Genomic DNA, 13,193 nt, shown 5'->3' with positions numbered 1-13,193 from the left:
CAGGCTAATTATTGCCCGAACTATAATGCAAAAGTTTCGCCTGGTAATAATTCCAGTGGAACTGACGCCAAAAAGAACCGGTTCCGCATTCAAATAATATCGGGAAATCCGGTGACAGGACTACCTGAGAACAGCAGGGATTATCGATCTGCCGGCCGAGGCCAGTTGTCACCAGTTACCAGTTGTCTTTCTGCCATTCTGACAGTTGTAATACTTTACGCTAGAATCTGTTGCACTTGTACAATGTTCATAATAATCTGACGTTTCGCAGTTTGCAGAAATTAATACGGATACCGATTTAAAATCTGCTCCCGCTATATATGAAATATTGAGGTTTTTCCAGTGATCTGTGAGTAGTTATATATATCTTATTATTGTTTTGTCATAAGACAATAGTTGGAAAGATAATATTTGATTTGCGTATGAAATTATTTAGAAATACAAATGCAAACATTATCTGCGGTGAACTAAATACATAATGTATTAAACAAAATGAAATAATAATGTCGTACAGAGTTCATTTTTCTACAGCATTTAATAGTATTATGTCAAAATTGACTTGTTTTTTGATTACGATTTTTAACATTTCTTTTGCATGATAGTGTCTTGTATCCAATCCTAAAAGACACTATTTACATTACATTTAGTTCGAGATTAATCTTGCTATCATACAGCAGCCAGTAAAAATATGCATAAGAAAATGGAGAACGTTGGTAGTTCTTATTCGAAGTATGATAAAGTGATATATGACCAAAGAACCTTTTGTAGAGCAGCGCCCCGGCAAGATGAAGGTCTTGTGTTCAAGTCTTAGATGCGACCATATCTTTTCTGTTTGAGAATCGCTAATATTGTCTTTAATAATCAAATATCTCTTTTGCAATTCAGACCAGAATTTTCATAAATTAACAATAGGTACTCGTACAAATAAATATAACATTTATCAGATTATTTATTTTATGAATAAACACTACACAGAAAAGTATGCATTGTGATAGGCCTACTTTTGATAAAAGTCGTTACTTTTCTGTTTATTTTGTAGTTTCATTATGTTGTTAGGATTTATTACCTAATTACTTTTTACCTTCATTTTATCTATGGATTGACTTCTAACAATAATTTTTTACTGTTGCTTTTTTATATTCTCAGATAAACACAAATCTCGCAAAACTAATTTGTTCTGTGACCAGAAAATACATTTAATTATGGTTCTACTGAAGGGTTTTAATATTTAAATATTTTTTACACCTTGAGCCTAGACAAGATAATATCACGTAGCTAAAATATTCCTGTATGACGTTCAACTTCAAATATATTCGCTGTTTTGAATTTATCTCAAAATGACATACTACATTTTTATATTCCAAACGGAGTTTTTGTGAAAAATCACCTCAAGGGCGCTGTACATATTTATATCTATAGACTAGACCAGAGGTTCCCAAAGTGGTCTATATGGACCCCCAGGGGTCGATATCGGTATGCTGGGGGTCTATGTCAGCGAGAAAAAAATTTGGGGGTCCACGAGATTCAAATGGGGGTACATACGAGTGGATCCTCATTTACCTCAAGTCAACATTTAGGAGCTCCGTAAATGACACAATAGACCTAACACAAATATAATAGACTGAGAAATTACTTATTTGATATTTGTATTTTTATATTTCGTAGAGTTATTAATTCAGGTATATAAATAGAGTCTTCGTTCCTTTTCTCGTCAGAATTAATATATTCAAGCAAAACATTGCACATTGGAAGCCGCGAATTTTCCTAGTTCCCCAACTTGTTTGTGAAAAACGTCCATGATAATAATGACTTTCAACATTTAAATACACTTCACACAGACTTCAAAACTAAGTTTGAGGACATTTTGACTATGGAAATGCAACGTTGAAGAATTGGATATCATGTGACAAGAAGAACTGACAAAGAACTTAAGAGGCAGTTCTGTAGGGCCAGCTACAGAAAGAAATTCCCGTTGCTTATCCTGCTTCATTTTCATTTGATGTAATACCTCACAAGGGTGCCCCTGTCTGCACAGTGTAAAGACAGAGCAACTATACCGCCACCCGGTTGTTGGGCAGGCAAGGGAAGGGAATATTTTTTAACTAAAAAAATAAGTGATTATCGTATGCGACGTTAATAATTTTAGGAAAATTCAATATTCGGCAGGCACGGGGTCTACGGAAAAAAAAAAAATTGTCAAGTGGTCTACGGGGCAAAATAGTTTGGGAACCTCTGGACTAGACACAGGGCCGGCTCTATGCGGGTGCAATTGAAGCAGTCTGCTCCAGGCGCAGCATTGCCAAGGCGCTGATAATACCTAACAGCCCTAACACATTACGATTGAGATTTTTTCATAAAAATGGCGCTACACAAAAATACAAATAATCATCCAAATATTATTGATAACAGTTATCACCTTCCTTCCTAGGCGTCTACTGGTTTTGACAAGGGATGCCAAAAGTTATTTGCGCCAGGCGCCTTTAGGCGCAGGGCCGGCCTTGACTAGACAAACTATTATAAGAACTTATGGCTGACAGATTGCATCCACCAGTTCGTCGATCATTAATACAAATCAATATGTACACATATTATTATTTATTTATCTTCTGTACAGGCAGATAACATACGGGACCATACTTACCTGTGAGGTAACTTGAGTTTAACACTGTTTATTGTTTATTAGAGAAATTTAGATAAAGTTAGTACGCATAGGACATAATTTGAAACACGTGCTATTGGAAATACTATTATTTAATTCTGGTATTTGTTTTGATAATATACCAGCTATACACCGCGACGCGTTGAGATTTAACTTTCAGAGATTTAAGATTTCGAACAAATGAACATTTACATTTTTATTTATATATATATGTTCTTTAATGAACGTGTTTAGGAAAGGAAAAACTAATTTTAAGATGGACGGTATAAGTACAAGCAGTGCAAAGATTTGATTAGAATTTATCTTCCTAAATGTGATTAGTCCCTCGGCATGCGACAGATTGAGGTGTATAATTTATCTACCTAAATGTGATTGGTCCCGCGGTATGAGACAGATTTAGGTCTATAATGTAAAAACAATAAGATTCGTCTCTCTGTTTGAGACGGATTGAAGTTTATAATGTAAAAGCAATAAGATTCGTCTCTCGGTTTGAGACGGATTGAAGTTTATAATGTAAAAACAATAAGATTCGTCTCTCTGTTTGAGACGGATTGAAGTTTATAATGTAAAAGCAATAAGATTCGTCTCTCGGTTTGAGACGGATTGAAGTTTATAATGTAAAAACAATAAGATTCGTCTCTCGGTTTGAGACGGATTGAACTTTATAATTTAAAAGCAATAAGATTCGTCTCTCGGTTTGAGACGGATTGAAGTTTATAATGTAAAAACAATAAGATTCGTCTCTCGGTTTGAGACGGATTGAAGTTTATAATGTAAAAACAATAAGATTCATCCCTCAGTATGAGACAGATTGAGGTGTATAATGAAAATCCAATAAGAAAAGTGTGATTAGGATATATTATATATAAAATAATGATACTCTCCTGTAGGTATATTTAATTTAAGGATATGAGAGCCTAAAAAGGTAAGTTTTTAGTTAAGACATAGATTCTGTTGGGTTTGTTATGCATTGTATTAATTTTTCGGAATGTTGTATGCTTGCAAGAAGTGACCTATTTAGTACACAAGTATATATATATAATTGTTGATAAAACAAATATTATTATCGTAATCATAATTGCAAGTAAATTAACATACAATTATCTTATTTATGAACCTGATAACAATATTAGCTTTTCTTTCAGACTTGTTCAACAATCGAATTTATTTAGACTTGTTTATAATTCGTTCAAACGGCATTCGTTAACAGTATTCTTACATTGATAAATTTGCTCTTCTCCATCTCCTTCCCTTCCCTACACCATTCAGCTTCATAACAATCCCCATTGAGGGATGCTATAGTCACACTGGCCCCAGTTAGGATTTGGAATAGTTAGTATTCACAAAAAAAAAAATTATTCAGTATTTTCTACGTGCTTCGAAAACATTTTAAAATACATTTTACGATTGAGTTTTTTTTTGCGTTCCAAAGTGGTAGTTACTTTCGGTATCACCCTGGTGAAAGACCACCATCTTAAATCGAAACATCATACGTATAAATCATATCAGACAAGTGATAAAGTAAGTAATAAATTTATTTTATTAATTATTATTTTTGTACTTTAAATGTGTATTTCATTTGTTAAAACTTTTGACAGATGCTTAGATGAATTATTGACAGGTAAATTTCTTCTTTTTTTGGCAAATATTTTGGCCCGGCTGCCGAAACTCTGTGCGATATATTTTCTTCTATTCTCACTAAAATTGGCAATGGATCTGTTCTAAATGTTGATGAATTTTTGATTTATCAAAAACATAAAGACTTGTTTACTTTCATTTTCACTTCCTTCCATAAAAATCGATTTCAATGTTTCACTGCCGGGCGTCGTATGATGGCTATATTTTTTTTTGTAAAATACTTTTGGCTTCTCAAATCCTACAATTATAATTTCCTGTGATTTTTCAAGTGTTTGCGACATTTTACTAAATCGCTTAAATTAAAATTTAAGTCACTATTCGCTTCTGTCTGTTTGTGCGCTTAATTCTTCTAAACTACGCAACGGATTTTGATAGGGTTTTCACTATCATTTAGAGAATGTCTTCCGGAAGGTTTATATATATAATACATGCATCATATATTTATAGAAAGTAGAGAAAATTCTCCGAGCAACGTCAGCTAGTTATTTCTATTGAGGCGATTGGGCGAGAAAAATTATGAATAAAAATTTCACAAAGTTTCATAATAATAATTGCGATTGGAACATTTGGTTTAGAAACGGTGCATATTTGAACTCTTCTGTGGTCAACTTCATCAAACTTAAATCCAGTCCTCTTCTTCATCCCGATGATCACTTTGTATGCCTTATTCGAGAGATGATAGCCTCCATTCAAGGCTCTGGAAAAACTGTAACTCTGATTTGAATTCCTGGACATGTTGGCATCATGGGTAATGATATTGCGGATGCCTTGGCAAAACAAGGAGCGTCCAACCCTGTTGTTACCCTCGTAAACCACATTCCCCCATCTGACATTTTTTCCATCATCAAAGATAGATCCCGCAATGTTTGGGCAGAGTATTGACACATTGCTAGTCAATCCAAGGGAGCCTGCTATGCCTCAATACAAAGGACTATCCCATCAAAACCGTGGTTTCAGCAATTCCCCCATTTTTCCAAAAAAATAAATTTCTTCACTCATTCGAATGAGGATCGGACATTGTTCCATTCCTTCCCACCATTTTAAAATTCACGTCGTTGACTCCCCAGATTGTACATTCTGTGGTCTAGAAGTGGGAACTTTAGATCACATATTTTTTGGCTGTCCCTCTCTAAACAAATATCTTCTCTTCTATCAAGCCTTATCTAAAATTGCCTCCCCTCCATTCAACATCTCATCTCTTCTAAGTCTGAACTCGACTCCAATTTTCATTATAATTTTGAAATTTGCCTATTTGAATAAAATTAATATCTAAATTCACCTTTCATTTCTCCATAATTTTAAATGATGGCCAAGAACACCCTTGAAGGGTGAAAGCCAGAAGTAATGGAAAAAAAAAACTTCGTATTTGAATATAAAGCGTGGTGTTTTCTCTTTCTAACACATTTTATTATTTTCCTCAGGCATTTGCTGCGAGCTTCACACCATGTAAATTGTCAGCTTACAGCCGTCACCATATGTGTAATCATGAGCTGTTACTGTCAGTTTACGGGGTCACTCTGCATAATCTGATGCAAGATAGACACATCCTCATCGACACCATGGACATCTTGTGATCAATTGTTTTCATTAGGGGCAAACGGTTAGTAGACAAAACTTTCTTTTTATTTATTAGTATACAACAAATTATTTATCCAATTACTAGCAATGTGTGACTACTTGATATACTATTCAGTATATCAAGCCACATAGCTTTCGTGTCAATCGTGGCCGTGAACTTCGTGCACATCTGTCGTAACTTGCTTAAGACTTAATAATATAATACTAATAATATAATATAATACTTAATCTTCTCATTCTGACACTCTTAACATCTGGGAAGATAATTATACAAAAAAGTCTTAAGCTAGTCACGACAGATGTGCGCGAAGTTCACGGCCACGATTGTCACGAAAGCTATGTGGCTTGATATACTGACGTAGTCACACATTTCTAGTTGAGCTATGTCACGAAAACACACATTTTCAGGATACTTCATCAAATAAAAAAACAAACTCGTTCAAGCGCTTGCGACGGTTTGACGAGTGTGAAAGGTGGGAGCGGTATAGAAACATGTGTAACGTGGCTGTTGTGGGCCTCGCAAGCTACGCTCGGCCGGCGCATCCGCTGCAACCCACGTGTGTGCCTATGTCACATACCCACGCATCCGTGCGTAGCATGCCCGTGGCCCGCTATGTGTGGATATGTACGTCATCTCATAGTGAACGAAGCTAAAGCCACGTGTGTCTGAAATATACATCCAAAGTGTCTGAAATTTCATTCAACAACACCATTCTGAAGTTTTTGGGCACGTATAAGTCATACAAGAGGAATGGGCTATCAATAGAGTTATGAATTATATTAAAACTAAGCATTGCAAGATTTATATAACGTCTGGTTTTAAGGCTAAATCTATCTGTTGCTTCAAGTAAGTACTTCAAATAAGTTCCATGCGCCCGCATATAGACATAATTTTATGGAAATAAGAAGGTAAATATCCACACAATAGTTCACAATGGATTGCTGGTACCTACCGAGTGATCAGTGGCATTGATGTAACATAAATAATGTAATCTACGTATACTCTTCTTTTTTTTTTCTTGAGGCCGATGGGAGGGGGGTTTGAACCCTCCAAACCACCACCTTATATATCCCCTCCACCTGATGTATGATAGTGAAGCATGAAACTGGCAGAGGAAGGTGAAAATAGACGGAATGTAGGAAAGATTCCAGTGTATTAAAATCATGTATGATCATATGAGATATGTGGAGGTTCGCAAATAATGCTAGGCTGATGTAAGCGGACGGCATAGTCCATAGTTCGACGGCCGGCATAGTCCAGTGGTAACGCATTGGACTGCCATTCCGAAGGTCGCGGGTTCGAACCCGGCGTGCGCAAATAAATTTTATTTGATTAATTTGTGTTATTTCACAATTAATTAATTAAAATAATATATAGTATATTTGCGGCACGTTCCAGAGTGGAAGATACTACCAGTATCGCCCTGGCGTAAGACCACCATTCAGAATTGAAACGTTGCTCCAAATGGCTTTAGCCGTGTTTAGTGACTAGATCTGAATAGCCAGGTACTTCCCCACCTTCCTCTTTCCCTTCCCCACTTACCTCCAGCCTCACAACATCCCCCAATTGGGGATGCCATAGTCTCACTGGCTCCAGACGGGAGCAGTTGGGACTCTAGTGAGGTATTCTCTATAAAAAAAGAAAAAAAAAAGCGGAATGAGTATAATTAAGAAAGGGACGCTTTGATGGTTTGGGCATGCTGAGTGAATGAACAAAGAAAGGGGTAAAAGGAGAATAAGTCGCTCATGTAATGCAAAAGGAACGTATCTGCATTTCTAATGTTTTGAGAAAACAGTTAAAAAAATCAAACAATTGCAATAAACAGATGTTTTTTTCTATTATCAGTATAAAATAATATTTTTATGTAACAATTGTTTTTAATAAAAATTAACATTTTATACATGAAACCTGAAGACCCCGCAAGGCTTCGCCTTTGATAATGCATTTTCGGTCGTCTCCGACTTATTCCACCATTCACTGCTGTATACCACAATGTTATTGTTAAAAAACTACATTACATCCACTTTAATTCCACTCCGTAGCTCTTTCCGGTGCGTAGATATTGCGTTAATTATTCCTGAGGCGTCCCCGACTTCTTCTATCATTCAAACCACTCTCTTAACATTCCTGGCAGTAATAAGAACAAACGTTGAAATTTTCAGCAATATCTGTCGACTACTTTTTGAGTTATGCAAGCGCAAACACACGCAAGCTGAATTTTTATATATACAGGGTTTTCCAATAAGAGGTGTTATTTTGAATAGCCCACTATTTCGGTAAATGTTACTTTTGAAGCTGTCATTTTTTGATATTTGACAAGTAGAAACTACGCCATTAATAAAAATGGAACGATACACGCTTCAACAACGCATTGGAATTATTAAAATTCACTTGAGTGAATCAAATGCAAATCATCTTGAGTGATGAGGCCCATTTCCACATCGGTGGCTTCGTCAACAAGCAAAATTGTCGCATCTGGGGCTCGGAAAACCCAAGAGTTATTGTTGAAAAGCCTCTCTATCCTCAACGTGTGACTGTTTGGTGCGGTTTATGGTCCGGCGGAGTCATTGGTCCTTACTTTTTCGAAAATGAGCCTGGAGCAAGATACGGTGAATGGATTGCGCTATCGAGAGATGATTCATGATTTTTTATGGCCGGAATTGGATGGTATTGATCTGGACAACGTTTACTTCAACAAGACGGCGCTACGTGCCACACAAGCAACGAAACAATTGATCTTTTAAAATTGAATATAAAAATAACACCTCTTATTGGAAAACCTTGTATTACGATTTTTTAAATATAATTGGAAGGAAAGATATCTTCGGTGAAATTAGATAGATTGCAGATGTGGTCTTTTTACACAACAGAGGTGAACTGACGGATGTTTTTGCATTTTAACTCAAAATATTACGCAAAAGTTATTGGTAGAAGAATCTATTTTATTGAAGTTAAGTTTTGTGGTTTTCCGTACAAGAAACCCTGAGGAAAATAGCTTCTTTCAGGGCCTATGTCATCTTGGGGATGCTGTGTGGATAGTCTTTTTAAGGCAGGGAAGAAGAGAAAGTTCTGGGAAGGAATAAGGTGTGAGGGGTGGGTAGGAATCTGGAGGTCAGTGTGCCAGGAGTGTCGGATGTATGAATTTATCCCTCTCACTGTGGTGCAGGGCGATAGGTCGAGAGAGTGAGTGATGTTAAAGGGTCTCTTTCGCCGCTAAGACCTGGATAGACCTCAACCCCCATAAACCAGGACACCTTTGCTAAGTCACCAAACTTAGCGAACCACTTGGGGTGACCTACGGCAGAGGTATTGGTTATATTGGCTTCGGGAGTGGCTACAGTATATTATTCACATTCTCAGTCTCTTTACAACCTTTTTGATGCATTTCAGCAGTCCCTCGGCAGGATGGAGTGGATTTGGTTCCTGCTGTCCGTGGCGCTCGGGGCCCTGCTGATGGTGGGGGCGCAGCTGCTGTGGATCTCCTGCTACATCCAGGGGGCTCCCGACGGCAGGCCCTTGCTGCCCCCGCCCCCCGTGCCCAAGGTAACCTAACCATACCTACTATGTGTGATACTACGAGCTGCGTAGCATAGATGGCTCTAGTGATCGTAAAAAATCTATTAATTCATCCAAGAGATGTTGCTATGTAGGTTCGCCCCTCCAGTTCAAAAGCGAGAGAGACTTTGAAAGCGTAAAAGAACAGACATCAGGCTCCAGGCCGCCCTACACACTACAATGAAGTACAAGATGCAACTACTGACAAAAATAGTATATCACATTATCTCTATAATTCCTGTATGCTCCATAACATCAATTACACATCCAAAATTAATTCAATTAAATAGGCAATCGAAAGTTAATATTCAATGTTTCAATCGGTTTGGTTTCAGTTATTTAAGGTCAAACTGTCAAAAATGGTCACTCAAACAAATCTCTTATCGTACTAAAACTATCCACTCGCTTCGGGTTTGCTATTCTGTGCATTATGCCTATAAGTATTTGACCCAGGCAGAAATGGGCAGACGGGACTAAATGTGCCAGCGCAAATAACAAATGCTTTCCAGCTTCTTGGATACGGAATGAAACGGAAAATCCGTTCCGTACTGTTGCTGGTGTCTGTGTGTTTTCGCGTCATTTGAGCATTGATAATGTTATTATGTATTTTGACCCGTTCCGTGAGTTGCGTCATGTTGTTGGATGTGTTAAGACTGAAGTTTGGATGGTGTCATTAAATTGCAGTAGTTGGTGCTGTTTACGGCTAGAAAATAATAAGTACAAAAGTTTAATTAGGAATAAACAAATAATAATTATTATATATTTTAAGCCTAGAAAACAAGAGAAGCGCTGCATCCAAAGTATGTTCGAAGGAATATCACATGCTTATTGTCTTATATTGGCTTGGTTCCAGGAAGTAGAGCAGTTAGGATTGGGATCAGACTGTGCGGCCGCGCTATCTCTAGCGCTGCAGTTCCTGGTGCAGGAGTTGAAGGTAGCCCCCGCCCCGCTGGCCTGGCTGCACCGCAAGCTGGGCCAGGAGTGCGAGGACCTCATCACTAGGACCACGTCGGGAAAGCTGTTCGAGTCCCTCGGGGTAAGTGATGTGAGCTATCGAAGTAGGATCCTGCAGTTCCTGGTGCAGGAGTTGAAGGTAGAACCCGTCCCGCTGGCCTGGCTGCACCGCAAGCTGGGCCAGGAGTGCGAGGACCTCATCACTAGGACCACGTCGGGAAAGCTGTTTGAGTCCCTCGGGGTAAGTGATGTGAGCTATCGAAGTAGGATCCTGCAGTTCCTGGTGCAGGAGTTGAAGGTAGCCCCCGCCCCGCTGGCCTGGCTGTACCGCAAGCTGGGCCAGGAGTGCGAGGACCTCATCACTAGGACCACGTCGGGAAAGCTGTTCGAGTCCCTCTGGGTAAGTGATGTGAGCTATCGAAGTAGGATCCTGCAGTTCCTGGTGCAGGAGTTGAAGGTAGAACCCGTCCCGCTGGCCTGGCTGCACCGCAAGCTGGGCCAGGAGTGCGAGGACCTCATCACTAGGACCACGTCGGGAAAGCTGTTCGAGTCCCTCGGGGTAAGTGATGTGAGCTATCGAAGTAGGATCCTGCAGTTCCTGGTGCAGGAGTTGAAGGTAGCACCCGTCCCGCTGGCCTGGCTGCACCGCAAGCTGGGCCAGGAGTGCGAGGACCTCATCACTAGGACCACGTCGGGAAAGCTGTTTGAGTCCCTCGGGGTAAGTGATGTGAGCTATCGAAGTAGGATCCTGCAGTTCCTGGTGCAGGAGTTGAAGGTAGCCCCCGCCCCGCTGGCCTGGCTGCACCGCAAGCTGGGCCAGGAGTGCGAGGACCTCATCACTAGGACCACGTCGGGAAAGCTGTTCGAGTCCCTCGGGGTAAGTGATGTGAGCTATCGAAGTAGGATCCTGCAGTTCCTGGTGCAGGAGTTGAAGGTAGTCCCCGCCCCGCTGGTCTGGCTGCACCGCAAGCTGGGCCAGGAGTGCGAGGACCTCATCACTAGGACCACGTCGGGAAAGCTGTTCGAGTCCCTCGGGGTAAGTGATGTGAGCTATCGAAGTAGGATCCTGCAGTTCCTGGTGCAGGAGTTGAAGGTAGCCCCCGCCCCGCTGGCCTGGCTGCACCGCAAGCTGGGCCAGGAGTGCGAGGACCTCATCACTAGGACCACGTCGGGAAAGCTGTTCGAGTCCCTCGGGGTAAGTGATGTGAGCTATCGAAGTAGGATCCTGCAGTTCCTGGTGCAGGAGTTGAAGGTAGCCCCCGCCCCGCTGGCCTGGCTGCACCGCAAGCTGGGCCAGGAGTGCGAGGACCTCATCACTAGGACCACGTCGGGAAAGCTGTTCGAGTCCCTCGGGGTAAGTGATGTGAGCTATCGAAGTAGGATCCTGCAGTTCCTGGTGCAGGAGTTGAAGGTAGCCCCCGCCCCGCTGGCCTGGCTGCACCGCAAGCTGGGCCAGGAGTGCGAGGACCTCATCACTAGGACCACGTCGGGAAAGCTGTTCGAGTCCCTCGGGGTAAGTGATGTGAGCTATCGAAGTAGGATCCTGCAGTTCCTGGTGCAGGAGTTGAAGGTAGTCCCCGCCCCGCTGGTCTGGCTGCACCGCAAGCTGGGCCAGGAGTGCGAGGACCTCATCACTAGGACCACGTCGGGAAAGCTGTTCGAGTCCCTCGGGGTAAGTGATGTGAGCTATCGAAGTAGGATCCTGCAGTTCCTGGTGCAGGAGTTGAAGGTAGAACCCGTCCCGCTGGCCTGGCTGCACCGCAAGCTGGGCCAGGAGTGCGAGGACCTCATCACTAGGACCACGTCGGGAAAGCTGTTCGAGTCCCTCGGGGTAAGTGATGTGAGCTATCGAAGTAGGATCCTGCAGTTCCTGGTGCAGGAGTTGAAGGTAGCCTCTGCCCCGCTGGCCTGGCTGCACTGCAAGCTGGGTCAGGAGTGTGAGGACCTCATCACCAGAATCACTTCGAGGATTCTTCACTCTTAACTTTTTTTATTTAAAATATGAATTATACAATTTTCCAAATAAACTTCTTTTTTAAACTTTCTTCAGGCAAGTTGGTACAGTAATATTTAAAAAATTATAATTGAAAAGAATCTTTACCGAACCATTAAAACAGCTACCATCTTAAACCGGAAACGGAATGTACAAACAAAATTTACAAACAGAGGAAATTCAAGCTGGACTTCATTACACTCAGTCAATAATTTTTTTTGGCACAATATTTATGTTATTTTCGATGGCACAAAGAACATTTTTGCATATTTAGTTTATTCTGTCCTTGCTTTACCGGTATTACAATGGAAGATGCTCCGAGGAATTAGCATTATTGACCCTTCGGCCCCGGTGCATATTTGGGAAACACGCCAAACGCGCGCCCAACATTTATGCACGGTCGACATTTGTCACATGAGTACTTGTCATTTCTACGTCAAGTTCTTGAGTTCAACAGCTTGGTTGTGGAACGATTTGCTGATCTCTGTATTTCATCCCTCCTACGTAGCAGAATATTTAACCATTGTTGTAATAATTAAAATAATCAGTAAAACCACGTTGGGTGTCATTGTAGCAGAATATATATAAAATGTAACAGGCACGTTGGGCGCCATTGTAATAGATTGGAAACCCACTGATTGCAACAATTGACAGTCAATTTAGTTTGCAACCATTGTTAATATATAAACGGCAAAAAACCACGAGGGTCGCCTTTGGAATATTCTGTACGGGTACCAACATCGGGATGTTACAAATATAATAATAAAAGAGATAAAATTACAACATTATATTTATTACTACTTCGTACAAGAGAT

The 13,193-nt window shown here is 40.4% G+C and overlaps 1 protein-coding gene across 1 annotated transcript in view; it reads left to right on the top strand.

Annotated features, from left to right (window-relative positions):
• Positions 1-213: 213 nt before the first annotated feature.
• LOC149414954 (PDZ domain-containing protein 8-like) overlaps positions 214-13,193 on the top strand; it is a 36,312-nt gene continuing 23,332 nt past the window's right edge. The window contains exons 1-4 of the mRNA XM_089643108.1: positions 214-349; positions 5,719-5,897; positions 9,267-9,419; positions 10,285-10,467. Coding sequence (XP_089499234.1) covers positions 9,282-9,419; positions 10,285-10,467 — 321 coding nt within the window. The 5' untranslated portion in view covers positions 214-349; positions 5,719-5,897; positions 9,267-9,281. The remainder of the gene's footprint in view (positions 350-5,718; positions 5,898-9,266; positions 9,420-10,284; positions 10,468-13,193) is intronic.

This window comes from Hesperophylax consimilis, chromosome 19, assembly GCF_061612785.1.
Source record: "Hesperophylax consimilis isolate HC1 chromosome 19, BYU_Hcon_1.0, whole genome shotgun sequence".
Classification (NCBI taxonomy): domain Eukaryota; kingdom Metazoa; phylum Arthropoda; class Insecta; order Trichoptera; family Limnephilidae; genus Hesperophylax; species Hesperophylax consimilis.
Note: the sequence above shows the minus strand (reverse complement) of the source record. Positions and strands in the feature narration are given on the sequence as shown.